Source organism: Meriones unguiculatus, chromosome 3 (genome assembly GCF_030254825.1).
Source record: "Meriones unguiculatus strain TT.TT164.6M chromosome 3, Bangor_MerUng_6.1, whole genome shotgun sequence".
NCBI lineage: Eukaryota > Metazoa > Chordata > Mammalia > Rodentia > Muridae > Meriones > Meriones unguiculatus.
The window spans coordinates 52,709,211-52,724,531 of NC_083351.1; the positions used below are offsets into that span (position 1 = coordinate 52,709,211).

Here is a 15,321-nt window from a genome sequence, read left to right on the forward strand (position 1 = left end):
TAACTGTTGCTTTCGAGGTACATTGTAAAACCCTTGCAGAATCTCCCTCCAAGTGGTTGAGATCAGGACCAAGAGGGGTTGGTTGGCCTTCCTTCTCTTCTGGTGACATCCGAGCTGCTCAGCAAACTGCCTTTATACACAATAGGAAAGTTTTGTTTGTCGGCTTAAAGCAAACAGATGGATTTCATGCATGTAAAAGCGACAGGCAAACCACCGACTCTTGACTCACGTGTGGAATGTTACTGCTCTCACCCTAGGCCAAGAAGCAATGTTTGGTGCCATGTGGAAGGTGATCGTTCCATTGATCCTGTTTATGGTCGGCCCTGGTGATGGGCTTTTTCGCTCCATATACCGAACTGCCCGTGTCTCCATGCCATTCATGGGAAATGCAGGACAGCCTCTATTCCTTACTCCATACATCGAGGCCGGGAATATCAAGAAGGGTAGGTGTCAGAGCAAACTGCTGCTTCCAAATTTTATTTTATTTGACTTTACTGCTACATTTCAGTGGTACTTAAAAAAGCAATTATCTATCCCCCAAGATGTGAAATACATGTCAGTATTTTTAATTCTGTTGTTTTATTTCAAATACGAATGACTTGACACCATGTAGTTATTTGAGCCCTGAACTAAAATGAGGTAGTCAGGGGAAGGAATGTGTTTCAATCTTATGTGTTTAAGTTGCAGCCTTTCTCTTCATAAAACCTGTGAGTGTCTCCCAGTGGGATGGTATTGACAAAGCCACTACAAATCTTGCAGCTTTCCCCTGTCATGGACTCATTCACACTTGTCAACAAAGTAAGGTTGTGCCCATGTAGGAAGATTGAGGTAGGAGGTCCAAGGAGCTGCCAGAGTTCACACAAATGCCAGCTGGGCATACACATAGTGCTTTCCTTCACCCACTCTGCTATGCCTCTGACCTGCATGTTATCCATAGTCCACACCTCAGTTTCCTTGTTAGTAAGGTAGAGACGGAACAGTTTGCATAACATGCAAGAATGTCAGGAAAATCTAGTGAGAAAAAAAAAAAACAAAAACAAAAAACAGAAAATTCTTCATATCCTGTAAATTTCTTCCCTAATCTTAGTATTTGCACAGGTTTCATTAAGAGACTATCAGGGGTTAATATTTGTCATTAGTAGAAAGAAGTCACATTTGGTGTTATTAGGCTAACGTGTACAATTGCGTCTGCTCTTACTGCGGGTCTTGGTGCTTAGGTAAGTCACGACGGCCACAAAGAACCTCATCTGTGGGAACTCAGTTGACCCCTGAGCTACAAATAGTACACAGGCTCTGGTGTTGAGCAATTGTTTGTACAAAAAAGCAGAGACCTGGGCTGGCGGCCAGAAAGAGTAGAGGAAGGGTCTCAAAGAGGAGACAGACAATGAGTGTTTGCTGAAGGAAGGGGTGGGTGAGGTGGGATCTGAGGAGCTGCTGGCAGGGACTGAGTGGGAGAGACGCAGAGGATGGGCTTGCCCAGAACCTGAAGCCGTGCCCAGTGCAGCTGGAAGGTTCAATGGAATTGTGGATGGAAGAGACCAGAAATTTCAGAAAAAAATTTCAGGGCTCCAACGATCAAAAGCCTAAATACTCCACCAGGAAGTTTAAAATAAAGCAGTTTCCTCAATGGAAGGGTCCCCACGACCAATATGACGTCATCAATTCTGTTTTCTTAAAAAAATCAAAGGGGTTTGAATCCTGCCTTCATGGCTTCTCTGTGAAATCCGCATAAGCTCTAGAGTTTGCCAACTCTTTGCAAAGAGAGTTGTAAAGGCCTTCGCTGTGTAATTAGAATATTTTTTGAAAAGGATCCAGTTTCACTTTCTGCACAAAGTTCTCAGAAAGATGGCTGCCCTATCACACAATAAAGGTGTATTTGAGTTAGAAACACATAGTCATCCTGACCCCTCAGTGCGGGTCTGTACTCAGTTCAGCTTCCTTACTAACTTGAGGCTGATGATCCGATTCATCTCGTTAACAAGAAGTTAGGGGGAAAAAACTGTTTAACATAGAGCTGAAAAGAAGTAAGTCATTAAAACCAAGTCTTACCCAACCTCATTACAGGATTTGCCCAAAGGGGAAGCAGGTCTCAGAGCAACTCTAATAAAGAACATATAATTATTGTTCCCATTGTGAAGATGAGCAAAACAAGGCTCTGGGAGGATAAGTTTCTTACCCAGTTCCATAGAGCCAATAAGCGGGCAGATCTGGGATCACAACCTCTTGCCTGCCAATCACACTATGAACTGCTGTGCCATGTGACCACCTCCTGATATGGTAAAGTAAGACATGGGTGACCCAAGAAGGGTCTTCATTAAGTCAGAGAAGCCATGGCATGTCTGCCTCCATGTGGCAGAGCAGAGTGAAGAACAATGGAGAATCCCCTCCACCCCCCAGCAATGGGTTATCCCCATTTCTCCTCTTGCTGTTTCTCTGGCCTGGGAGCATTCCACGGTCATGGGCATACACAGTAAGGGGAGAAAGTTTGACCTTTAGTCCTTTGGTAAGAAGCCCAGCAGATCTGCATCGTAGGAATGGCAGCATTCGTGATACCGGCTGATGTGCAACTTCCATTGCTAAAGTTGAGTTTCGGACGTGCCATCGCTGAATGTAATTTGTGTGGTGGATCCAGAAGCTGGCACATCTGGGGACTCAGATGCTGCCTGATAACATAATTAAGGATAATTTTATTCATCCGCTTTCGTGAAAGTTCAGGGAGCTGTGGACAGATGGTCAGCTCTCTCTTTAAATCCCTGTTGTTAATGGAATCTGTCAAAGCTGCAGGAATGGGAGTCTTAACATTGAAACAGAACATTGTTGAGATAAGCAGTAGTTCACAGAAAGACAAGGGGAGGTTTTTTTTTAATACCCAATTAGCTAGCTTAATTTTATATAATTGTAATTGCATGTTTGCTTTCTCTGAGGCTAAAATAAATCCTTACAATTCCAGAATAAAATGAACGCAGAAGGCAAATTTTAGCATCTTTATAAACATTATATTTTTTATGAATTCTAAAGGGTATTTTGCTGCTAGGTCCTGATTTGTTCCTTGTGGACTGAAAGTGTGTTGTCTACACTGGGGATGGCTGGGTGTTTGTGGATCTAACCCAAATTGGCTGCTTCCACCCTTCTCTGGCCACACTCCAGTTGTTCTCAGAGAGTTAATGTCACAAACACTGGCGACAGCAGTAACCAGCAAAGAGGGAAGTGAGAAGACTTCAAAGAAAACCCTTTCCTTCTTTAACTGTTTTCAAACATTTATATTGTGTGTTACAGTGCCAGAAAGATAAAACATCTGCACGTGGGAGCCTGTTTTCCACGCTCCATTAACAGCTGCCTCTGGACTAAGGATGAAAGACACACTGAAACATGTTTAAAAATCATGTCAGTTGAGGGAACTCTTCATTATCTTATGGTGATTTGTGAATGGGAATTTAAAATATGAAACGGGGGCAAAAACCGTTCTTCCATTAAATAGAAAAGGGGTCTTTAAAATTTGTTAAGATATTGACAAGGTCTGTCTTCGAGAGGGGTTTGTAGAACTATACTAATCCTGGTGCAGCGTCAATGGCCACTCACACATTTATTCATTCACCTTCCCATTCATTATTATTCACTCATTAAAAAGCATGGTGTGTTTTAAGTTTGTGAAGCATCATGCTAAGTCCCAAGGGTTCAGAGATGAAGTGAGACATATTCCCTGTTTTCCCACAGCTCCAGCGGGAGGAGAAGAGGGACAGGACATGCCTAAGTACGAGTTAGTAGAGATGCAACCTGGCCATTCCCAGGAGAGAGGGACAAGCGAACAGCCAAATCAATCTAGAGCAGGCCAGGAGACCTGTGCTTCGCTGGTCCAAGAGACAGATGGATCCAATCATCTCTTGCCCGTATTCCATTCCCTCCAGCTCCTGTCTATTATATACTTTCTCTTTTTCTCATTATACTTTGACTTCTCTCATTTTTCTCTGTCCTCTATCTCGAATCCTGTCCTGCCCATTACCTCTCTCTGGATTGTACCTCACTCATCCCAGCCTTCAGTGTTTGCTCCTCACTCCTTCTTTTTGAGGAATGGATGTGAGTCTTTTTGATGTTGAGAGGACGATTCATGGATTTGCTTATGGTGTCTCCTAAGCATGGTAAAGGCTTTCCAACCCTGGAGTGTGGTCTTTCTTTGGGTTGAGAGTAGAAGGAGAGGAGGAAATGACAGTTGTGGGGAAGAGCTGGAGCTGAGGCAAGGCCAGTGTCTGTCCTACTATTGTGAAGGGACACCATGACCATGGCAACGCTTATAAGAGAAAGCATTTAATTGGGGCTGGCTTACAGTTTCAGAGGTCTAGTCCATTATCATCATGGTGGGTAGTATGCCGGCATGCGTGTAGACATGGTGCTAAAGAAGTAATTGAAAAAGTACGTCATTCTGATCTGAAGGCAGAGAGAGAGAAAGAAAGAGAGACTGACATAGACAGACAGAGAGACAGAGACAGACAGAAACAGAGAGGCTGTGCCTGGCATGGGCTTTTAAATCCTTAACGCCCACCCCAATGACACACTTCTTCCAACAAGGCCATGCCTCCCAATCCTTTTCAAATAATGCCACTGCCTGGTGACTAAGCATTCAAATACAGGAGCCTATGGGGGCCATTCTTATTCAAACCAAGCCAGAAAACATCATATTTTCCAACACTTCTCTTTATTTTCTCTTACAATTCTTGCCACCCCCCCCATTTTGTCACTTTTGGTGGGAGTATTAGTCCATTTTCTATTGCTGTAACTGATTCACACAGACCAAGCATTTTAGAAACAATGTTCTGAAGGCCAAAGAGTCCAAGAGCAGAAGCTGAATCTGGTGACATCATTCTGGGTGTGGGCGCTTTAAAGATCCCTGAAACAGCACAGGCCATCATGGTCTTAGCTTACGGTTCTTTTCTTCTTTTACAGCCACAGTCCTATTGGATTGGGGCCCTACCCTGATGGTCTCGTAAACATTTATCACCCACCAAAGCTCAGCTTTCAAACACTGAATTTTTTTACCCTCTTGATACCTCAAAAGGAGGATTCAACTCCCAACATGAGTTTTGAGGGGGACATTCAGGCACAAGTACCCCCAGCAGGAGAGAGTGAGCAGAACTGTGGGGCTCTGATTAAGCAATCCTGCATGGAAGGCATCGGGAGAGCCAAAAGGGACAAAGCTTCCAGACACCCATGCTTCCTTTAAGGGTCCCTTCCCACAGGCTGAGGCCCTACCTGCTATAGACTGGAATCTTGTTTATGTCAGCTTGCCTCTCAGGTACATTCATAAGTGCTTTTTGCTGATCTTCACAGAAACCCTGAGGTAGGGTAATCAGTGTCTACATTTTGAGTTTATGAGGGATTGACTTCGGATTATAAACCAGGTCTGTCTGACCAGAAAGCCCACTTGCTTTCAGGCTAGCCCAGCTGGATCCTCAGACCACTTCCCATTGAGACCCATCTTTGCCCCACCATGGTCTCCTTCCTCAGCTTATGCCCGGTCTCAGTCACCACTGGCAATTTACAGACAGCAGTAGCCATGTGCTCTGCGCAGGTCAGCTTCTTTTTCTTTTCTTTCCTCTTTCTTTTTCTCTTGTAAGTACGTGCCTTAGTGTGAAGGCCAGAGGACAATGTTGGGTGTCATCTTCAGTAATATTACCCACCTCCTTTGGGACAGGCTCTCTCATCAGCCTGGCACATGCTGATTCGTCAGACTGGCAGGCCAGCAAGCCCCAGGGGTCCTGCCTCTGCTTCCTCGGCACTGGGTGGCAAGCATCCATCACATAAGCTAACATTTGATGTGTGTCCTTGGGAGTCAAGCCAGGTCCTTATGCTTGCCAGGCAGACACTTTACTGATGGTGCGATCTCCTGAGACCCTAAGTTGGTTTCTCTTGTCAGGCTTGGACATGTCATGTATCTGTTCCTGTGGACGCATAGAGGGTGCACTGGTCTCGGTTGAGAAACTGCAGCATGGGGGGAGGCTGGCTGCTGCTGTTGCTGCCAGCAAGGGCCACAAACCTGGCTGGGCAGTTGTGCTGGGGAATGCAAAGGAAGAGGTCAGGGAAGTGTGTTCCAGAAGTGCACCCACTGGGAAAGGCATGCTCATTTCTGAAAAGGAAGTTGTGGCCTCAAGCCTGTGTGTGGTATGTGGGAGAAAGGCCCCGGATTTTGCATCACTTCCTGTGGGTTTGAATGCTCTCACCATGGTAGATTCCTTTTCTCTGTCAGTGGGGATCATTAGTTGATGGCGCGTTCACCTCTCCTGCAGTCTCCAATGTAATGTGTCTCAGATAGACATGCTGCTCTGGAGTGACTCCTCACTGAAGTACACTTCCCTTTCACCCACGTTTCCCGTCTGCTCCCTCCCACGTGCATTAACACTGTTGGTTCCCTTTCAGCCCTGTTCCTTGTTGCCACTTCTCTCTCACTTCTTGTCCCCTGTGATGTTTCAGCCTTCTCTAGCAGGGAGGAAGAAACAGCCCTGCAGCCTGACTGCAGCTACTGGGGGTGTGCCTCAGTTCCTCTACAATGCTGGGAGACCCTGGGCAAATTACCCAACCTTTTTATGCTTCTCTTTAATCTCTTTTGGCCTTGTAAGTCTTGGCTTCCATCAGTGGCATTTGGTCAAAGGCCTCCCAGGCTGGCTGATCATGTCCTCTTTCTTTTCTGTCCCTTTGCTGGCATCAGAAATCCAGGACCTCTGCCTTCCACGAGTGTTCCTGTTCTCTTCGGTGCCCTGTGGGACCATGAGGTCACCCTAGGCTCAAAGCCTGACTGTAGCCACTCTGAGCCCTCAGGCCTAATCTGTAAGAGGCAGGTAGATTTCCTGCCCCTAACAAGAAGGTGGGCTCTCAGGCTGCCTCAGGACTTGCAGCGACTTAGTTTGTTTCCCTGTACCCTGTCTCCTAAGTCCTGCCTACTCAGTGGGTACAGTGGAAACGCCTGAGGTACTAAAGTGATAGAGAAGATAGGTGATTTCCTTTCTTCTAAAAACAAAAATACAAAAAACAAAACAAACAAAAAACAAAAACCTACAAAGACTTGGATCCTGGCCCCCTTTTCAGCTTCCTTTGACCTTGGCCTCACTGTGAATGGGGAGTCTGTGGGAGCAGCTTCTCATATTGGCCTGGGGGGCAGCACAGGTCTCCCCCAGCCTGAGCTGGGGGGAGCATGGAGCATGTTCTCTAAACCCTTCCATACATTTTCTTTTTCCTCGCCAGGGCAAGAGAAGAGCATAGTCAGTCCGTTCCCTGGAATGAACTTGAAGAGTTATTCTGGCTACATCACGGTGAACAAGACTTACAATAGCAATCTCTTCTTCTGGTTCTTTCCGGCTCGGGTAAGTGGCCAAGGCCTGTAGCAGAGAGCCAAGAGACAGCTCGGTCCAGGTGGAGTGAGCCTGCAGACCCAGGCGTTTTTTTAATATTTGTTTTCCTGTGTGTGTGTGTGTGTGTGTGTATGTGTGTGTACACAGAGGCCAGACATCAATGTGTCCTCCTCGTTTGCACTTCACCCTGGTTTCTGAGACAGGGTCTCTTGTTGAACCTGTAAGTGGCTGGCAGGATCTGTTTGCCTCTATCCCTGAAATGCTGGGTTTACAACAAACCTACCAAACCCATCATTTTAAGTGGGTTCTGAAGATCCAAACTCAGGGCCTCGTGTCTTCATGACAAGCATTTTACACTGATGGATCTTCCCACGTCTGTTTGCTTTTCTTTTTAAAATTAGCACACAATAGGTTGCACAATAGGTCAGAATGGACACAGTAACATATTTCATTAAGGAATTTCAATATGCTGGTTTTTTGTTGTTGATTCTCCTTCCTCATTTCTTCCTCATCTGCCTCCCCTCCGACCCCTGTTACTGCTTTTAGACCATATGATCTATTACTCTCCACCACTTTCCTCAAAACTCCTATGTGTTACAAGTTTAAGACTCCTTAAAGAAAGCGTATATATTCTTCTAAAAACAAACATTTGTGGAGGTGATGTGGAGAATCCAATTTAGACCCACCTCTTCTTTATAGAGCACCCCCTATTTATAGTAACACATCAACTCTGTTTCTACCAGTCTTCCTTTTAATTGTTTTATCCAAATAATACTTGGGACAGTGGGTGCATGGGCATTGGAAAGAGTCCAGGGAAGCTAAGAAGCGGAGAACTGCTGGAACTAATGGTCCCCAGGCTAACGTGGCCTTCAGGGGATACTCTCCTAGGTCCCTAGAGATAGAGAGGATGCTTTTGAGCTCACCAGTGAGGTTTAACTCATTCTCAGGTCACACAGTTCTTTGTGGACAAGACACATTAAGGTTGAAGGTACCTTTGGGGCTCTGGGGTCAAGAACGTATGCAGTACATAAACACTTTAAAGCCCACCACAGAGCCGTTTTCTATTTTCATTTGCCAAATTGGATTTGCTTTAGAAGCTAGAGAAAGCAAAGCAAGGCCTAGCTGGGTGGAAGTTAGTGTTCACATTTGCATATGATTTGCATACAACCATGTTGCATATTTAATAACCTAGTAAATTGCTTCATCCAGTGTCACTGCAAACTTGAATAGTTTACTTACTGGTACTCTCCCGCTGTGTTTTCTTACTTCTCTCTCCTAACCACACGACCTCTAATGTAGCTCACTTCATAGTAATCTGTCCTTTGGAGAACGGAGGCAGGCAGATGAGAAGTGGAGAATTTCAGCTGTTTATGGTTGGGTCTCTGGACCCTCACTGTCCCTGTTGGGCTTTCCCGGTCTCTGGAGGGGTTCTTATTTCTTCCTTTGTATGACTGTTGAGTGAGGTAATTGGGGAGCCCGAAGGACACAGTTTAGGGAGAGGCTTGTGTTGCGGATGAGGGACAGACGTGGAGAATTGGCTGTGTCCACAGTACCTGAGTACAGTCTCTCTCCCCAGGCACCTGCCATTGGTAGAATCCAGCCCGCAGGGAGGCTGAGGGGTGCTCCCTTGAGCCTCCCAGCAGAGCCCAGCAGGATGAAGGATTCTAATGTGTTTTCAACAGCAAACAGCCCAGATGTCTCAAGACCACTTGACCTAAATGAGGCCCAAAAATATTATCTTATTTTACTACGTGGAGACTTTTCATGTTGTGTTTGTTTCAGAGCTCAGGGTTGTTCTCACACTCTTCAACTGAAGATCTCTGTGAGCTCCTTGCGTGGCTTCACCTTGCTTCTTGCCTTCCCAGCATGTGTATTCCTTCTCTCCAAGCCTTGTCCTTTCCTTTCTTTGATTCTCAAATCTGAAGTTTCACTGTCGTTGTTTCACACTGACTTAGGAAACACACACACACACACACATTTACATTTTGTTTTGAGATGGGGTCTTGCTATGTAGTCTAGGCTAGACCTGAACTAGTGATGATTTTTCTTTCCTCAACTTCCCTAATATAGCACCACCCTTGGCTATTTAGCAAAATTTAATCTGCACATAAAAGTCATACCTCCTTATTGGTGGCCATGTGATGTTTTGATAATCTGTACACTACGTGATGTTTCAATATCAGTGTGGTGTTCAAAGCTAGCTGCCCATGTTCATCTCTTATAAACATCTATTTCTTTGCGGTGAAAATGTTCAAAAGCACTTTCTTCTATCTCTGTTGGAGTGTACAGAACATTATAGTTATCTACAGACATGATACTACACATACACGTGGGACATCGTCCTTATTGTAGCTTTGTACCTGTGGGACTAAATTTGGGAACTAAACCTTGCCGCCGTCTTTCCTTCCCCTTCCTCTCTTCAGGATACTGCTCTGTCCCACAGTGGTCCTCATCTTCATCAGAAAGAAGTGCTCATAGAAGCCAAGCCTGGGTGGAAGGGGGATGAAGTGGGCTGCATCTCTTTGGGGTATGGGCTGGCATGAGGGTCAGCTTTCCAACTCCTGCTGGCCATTTTACTGAGATCTCTCTGGGTGCAACCTCTCATACCACTTTTCTTTCTCTGTCATCCCTGCCTCCATCCCAGCTGGTGAAGACTGATTCTGAACTTTCTCTTCTTCTTTGTCCATCCTGCCTTTGTATTGAGAAGTTCTTCATCAATATCTGAATGTTGCATCTTCAGTAATTATTTAAATTTTGGAAAATAGCAATTAGTCATGAGAACAGGTCAGAGAAGAACCAAACAACATAAGGAGGTTTTCTTTTCTTCTGTTTCAAGCTGGCAGGCCTGGTCTAGCATGGCTTTGCTGGACTGGAAAAGGGGTGCAGTTTCTTTATGCTCCATGAGTTCAAGGTTAGTCTGTTGGCTTGCTAGCCCCACCCCCACCCCTTTATTAATGGAGAATATAGCTGTTCATCCATCCACTGGGTTGATCCAGTTCTACAGCCACAAATACATCCCAAGATGGTCCCAGAAGTCCTGCTAATGTGCCATCTCAAAACAAAGATCTTAGGTTCGGGGTTTTGCAGGAAGTAGCTGGTAAGCTTACGGGAGAAGGCAGAGTTCATGAAAAGGCCATAAGGTGGGCAGGTGTAGCAGGAAAGGGTTATACAACATCTCACTGGGATGCCCACAGGCACTGTCAGGTATCTGAGGCTTCTAGCTGGGGAATAAGAAACAGGGTGGAGCAGTTACAGCACCCAAGAAGGAGCAGCTGTCAACCAAGATGAGGGATGTCCCTTTCATTTGACAGATATATGAGTCTTTTGCCTGTCCGAGGGAAGCAGCTGAGATTGTCATCAGGAGAAAAATGATCCCCTTGGAAAAAAAAATGAGGGTAGCAAAAATAGCGGTCCAGGAAGGATGCTGCACTCAGAGCATCCTCTGAGTCATTTTCTGGATGCTGCTTCTCAAATTAGTTTTGTTTTCCTGTTATTTCTGCAAGACTCCCCTGTTATTGTCTACAAATCAGTGCATAATGAATTCCAGAAGTCAAAATCAGCGTGCGGTGGAAATACTGTAGGGGAAACAGCAGGCTTTCTGCCTGGGCTGGGTGGCCTACTGTAACGGACAGAAGACATATTTTTGGTGGCTGCAGCTGGGGGAACATGAGCTGTGTGCCACCCCACCCCCCTTGCCTGAACCAGAATTTAAGGTTAAATCTTTCTCTGGACATTGTCACTTTCGACTATCAGGTGTCACATCCCGAGAAAAGTAATTCCAGGAGGTGCTGGGGTACAGAAACTGGAGTTATGGCCTCTGGTTAGTCAGGCTTGGGTGCAAACAGTGTCCCCAGCACTTACCCACATTCCCTAACAGCATCAAACATCTGTTGTCTCAGTTCACAGTGAGGATCAGAGCACCGCCTGACCTGGGTCTCAAGACAAAAAGAGGTTAACGAAGACAGCTGATTAGAGGAACACCGGACTCGGACTAAATTTCACACTTACTGTTATGTCCTTGTGACGCTTATTGCCATTATCACTTTGGTGATACTAGTTGCCACCAATACTGAGCCAATAAATTACAGTTTGTGGGTTTTAAAGAAAACAGAGGGAAACTGCAAATCAGAAGGCCCCAGTCATCAAGCAAAAATGCAGATTAATTGTTATTGGATGAGGAAATTACTAAGTGAAACTGGGATTTGTCACACTTCAGAAGATAAAGAGGCCTCTGAAGCTGTCCTCACTGGAAAGAGATAGCCAGATTTTTACCTTATCATCTAGGAACACAAGTAATTTGTTGTGTTCAGGGTCAGCTCAGCCCCTTCCCTGAGGTCCACCCCTTGCTCTTCTGGCAGAGACACGGCAAGATTCCTGGTGTTTTGCTTTGTTTTGGGTGCCTATAAAAGAGCTGGGACACCGTGAGGCCTGTGAGGGCAAACTAGGTCAGCATATGAAGAGATGTTCATTCTGGGACCTGCAGGTTGGACCCTCCACAGCCGGATACCAGGAAAAGGAAGGTGACACAGGATTAGGCTACAACTCTGCACCCGGGCATCAGAGAATGACAAGGGGCTCTCTGGTTCTCTTAGACTGAACAAGGTGCTTTCAGTGTCAGTGGAGGCAGATGTTCTAAAGTGTCCTGAGAACCTACTGGTTCTTGGGAGTGGAGATGGAAGCTGGGGTCCCCTAATCTGCTACCTCTAGCCAGGTTTTTTTCCCCTTTGGGTGTCAGAACTTCTTTAGAAGCAGAGTATGTGTGGGAGAGGAAAAGAGGCCAGGACTCTTTGTTGCTGATCAGAACCACCTGGGAGCTTCAGAAGACTGACAGCTGCTCCTTTTCAGGTCCCCTACTCCAGGATCTGGAGGGTCGAATCAGCATTTTGGATGCACCCCACTTCTATCCTAGTGCAGCTTGTCAGGGGTCTCGAACTTAGGAAAAGTGAACTGGAGGAGGTTAGGACACAGGGATTCTGGTCCAGGTCTGCAGTTGCTGGTCGTTTGACTTGAGATAGGGCGTTTCTTCTCCCCAGGGTTCAGACCTCATTCAAATAGGAACTGTCGACCCAGCTGATGTCTAGGGCTGTATGTTAGTTCTACAAGAGACCTGAACCAGCATCACCCTGCCAGACATCACCCTGACCCACGGACAGCATGAAGGATGGATGGTATGTTATCATCAAGACTTAAAAAACTGCTAAGGTTTCAAAAGACACTGCACAGGCCTGGATAGCTAAAACCTTGTCCTTTGAACTGCAATATAGTATCTTGTTGGCATCTACTCACTAAACCGTGGGGTGGAAATCTAGGCAGTGATGCAAAGGTTGGGTGTGCAAGTGTGCATCTTTTCGTGTTTTGCGTCTCAGCTTTAATTTACCAGGACTTTAAGCTTTAAGCATCTTTAAGCATCTTTGCTATTGAGTGACTGTGTCAGTAGAGGGCGCTGGAGGGACACCGCGGTTCAAAGTAGCCTTCCTTCTCTGTTCCCCGTGCTGGGTCTCGCTGCTCTGTTCAAGGAGGCTCTGCCTTACCTTTTCACTCAGACCACCAAGGCCCTCTGCCTAGGTGACCATCCAGCTGCAGCCAGCTTATAGCCACGAGACCCAGGGAACATATCACCAAAGGGTTGGTCCTAGGCCTTCTTCGAGGAGGTCTATTGCGCGATCTTGGGGAACCCGCACCCCTCCTTATAGGACTGACCTCTAGCCCCATGTCCTCTTTACACACCTATGGCAAACTCTGCATTGTGTCTGTGCTGGTTACAGTGTCTTCCCTGTTCCCTGGAAGACACAGGAAGCTTACCGGCATGCTGGTCTTGGGTCAGTTCTCTGGCCTCTGTCCCAGTCTGCTTGACGCTATCTGTGACCCCTGTGGCTGTAGCAGAAATGCACCTTGGAGCAGGATTATAGGCCAAACAAAGTAACTGTTTAATCACACGGGGAAATAACCATGTGGTTCCTGTCTTACAATTGCACCCCAAGTGACATTGCTGCTCATTCTATTTGAAACAGGCTACCCCGGGAACCGAGAATGTTCTGGAAAGGCCTCAGGGCTAGAGCAAGCAGCGTGCCACTCACCCTCATTCTTGGCATGTCAATATGCTTTCCTCCTTCAGGAACTTGGACATCTTGGCCAAACTATAGTTTTCAGGCTTCCTTGCCCTTAGCTATGGAACCAACAGGGACTCACCAGTGTGTGTGTGTGTGTGCGCGCGCCCAAAGGTATAGTGTCAAGTTCACATCAGGTAATCTTCCATGATCCAATCAGCCAACGGTCATGCGATATAAACACGGCCAATGGGCCTTTTCTGTGATGAGTGTAGGGGCTGTTTCTGTGAAAGGCATGTGGACCAACAGATTTCTCAAAATAGATCTACCTCCTGCAAGTGGCTATAGTGTTACTGGTAGTGCAGCAAATATTAGAGGTCATAGATCGGTGACTTCATACTTTCTTTTCGATGTTCTTGAGGCATCAAAAATCCGAAATAACAAAGCCGTATGAAACAAAACAAAGTAGATAAACATGATAAGTTCTAGACCACTCTATTCATAAGTACTTTTGAACTCTGCAGAAAACTTTTTGTGCTCAATTGCCCTTTGGGGAAATGAAACTTCTACACAGAAGTGGAAGTTGTTGATCTTTCCAGCCATTTTCATCTTATCTAGAACCAGAAATAAGACAAGATTCCCTCATCAACACTGCCTCTCATTCCTTATAAGCTATAGCTTTCTTGCCCGGGGCTCTGCGGAGCTTTAACTACCTTGTGGGATGGTTAGGGAAGAGCCAGTAGAGGAGTCTAATGGGCTTGAAGCTGGTTGCTTAAGGTGACAAGTCAGAGCTTGATAAGACAGCAGAGAAGCTTGGGAATGATAAAAGGACACCGGGGGAAAAAACCACCACCTGAAAAGTTAATTTTCCCAATGAATGAACGTAGTAAAGGAAGGTCTAATGAGTGTCAGCATGAAGCGTGACAAGCGACGTTCCCCGGGAACACACAGATATCTTAAGCAAGCTGTTCACATGTGTTGGGACTGTGTGTAGAATTGAAATGGTCCTGCATGCCTATTTAATGATTCTGGTTACAAAACTAATTGCTTTAAATAAAATCCTTCCCTCGATTAACACAGTGTGGCAGCTGAGGTAGGAGCGAAGATCTGTGGGGCCGAGTGGGAGTCCATTCAAATGTACTTAGGGGGAATGTAACGGCCTTCATTCCGGGCACTAATGACTGCAATTAAGAGAGAACACATTACTTCAAGCAAGCAAACCACCAGGCTTTCAACATAGAAGTGCAGAGAAGGCCTCGTTGTTTTACAATACACGCGTTCCAGCGTTCCATTTTCATCCTGGCTTGAAGTCTGGCCGTGGTTTTGCTGTTGCATCCTCTTTGCCAGAGTGGTGTTTCTTAGTGGAATAGGAAGAAAGGGTTAGCTAGAAAAAAATGTATCCAGATTGGGTACTGACCAAAATATTTTCCTCACACCTGGTAAGCTGTCTAAATTTCCTAGAGCAACCGCTGTAGAATCATCTATGTAAAATACAGTCACTGAACTGGTTAGAGTTTTTGTCAGCTTGATCCAAAGTAATCACCTTGGCAAAGGGAATAACAACTGAAGAATTGCATCTATCAGATTGGAGTGGGGGGTGTTTTCTTGATTAACTATTTATGTGGGAAGGCTCAGCCCCCTTCGGTAGAGCCACCCTTGGGCAGGTGATCTTGGGTGGTACCAGAAAACAGGTTGAGCAAGCCAATAAGCAACATTCCTTCATGGCCATTGATTTAGTTCCTTCCTTGAATTCTTGGTTTGATTGCCCTTAGCGATAGACTATAAACTGTAGGAGGAAATAAATGCTTTCCTACCCCAGTTGCTTTTGGTCATGGTGCTTGGAACAGCAGCAGAAAGGAAACTAGAAAAACCGTGCTGATTGAAAGCACTGAAACTGGTGTCTTTAGGCTCTTCTCCCTTTGACTCTTCCTTTCAGC

The 15,321-nt window shown here is 45.8% G+C and overlaps 1 protein-coding gene across 1 annotated transcript in view; it reads left to right on the forward strand.

The window, feature by feature from the left end:
- The first annotated feature begins 263 nt into the window (after positions 1 to 263).
- Positions 264 to 15,321, forward strand: part of Cpvl (carboxypeptidase vitellogenic like) — a 101,831-nt gene continuing 86,773 nt past the window's right edge. Inside the window, exons 1-2 of the mRNA XM_021648244.2 lie at positions 264 to 443; positions 7,231 to 7,349. Of these exons, the coding sequence (XP_021503919.1) occupies positions 269 to 443; positions 7,231 to 7,349 (294 nt within the window). The 5' untranslated portion in view covers positions 264 to 268. The remainder of the gene's footprint in view (positions 444 to 7,230; positions 7,350 to 15,321) is intronic.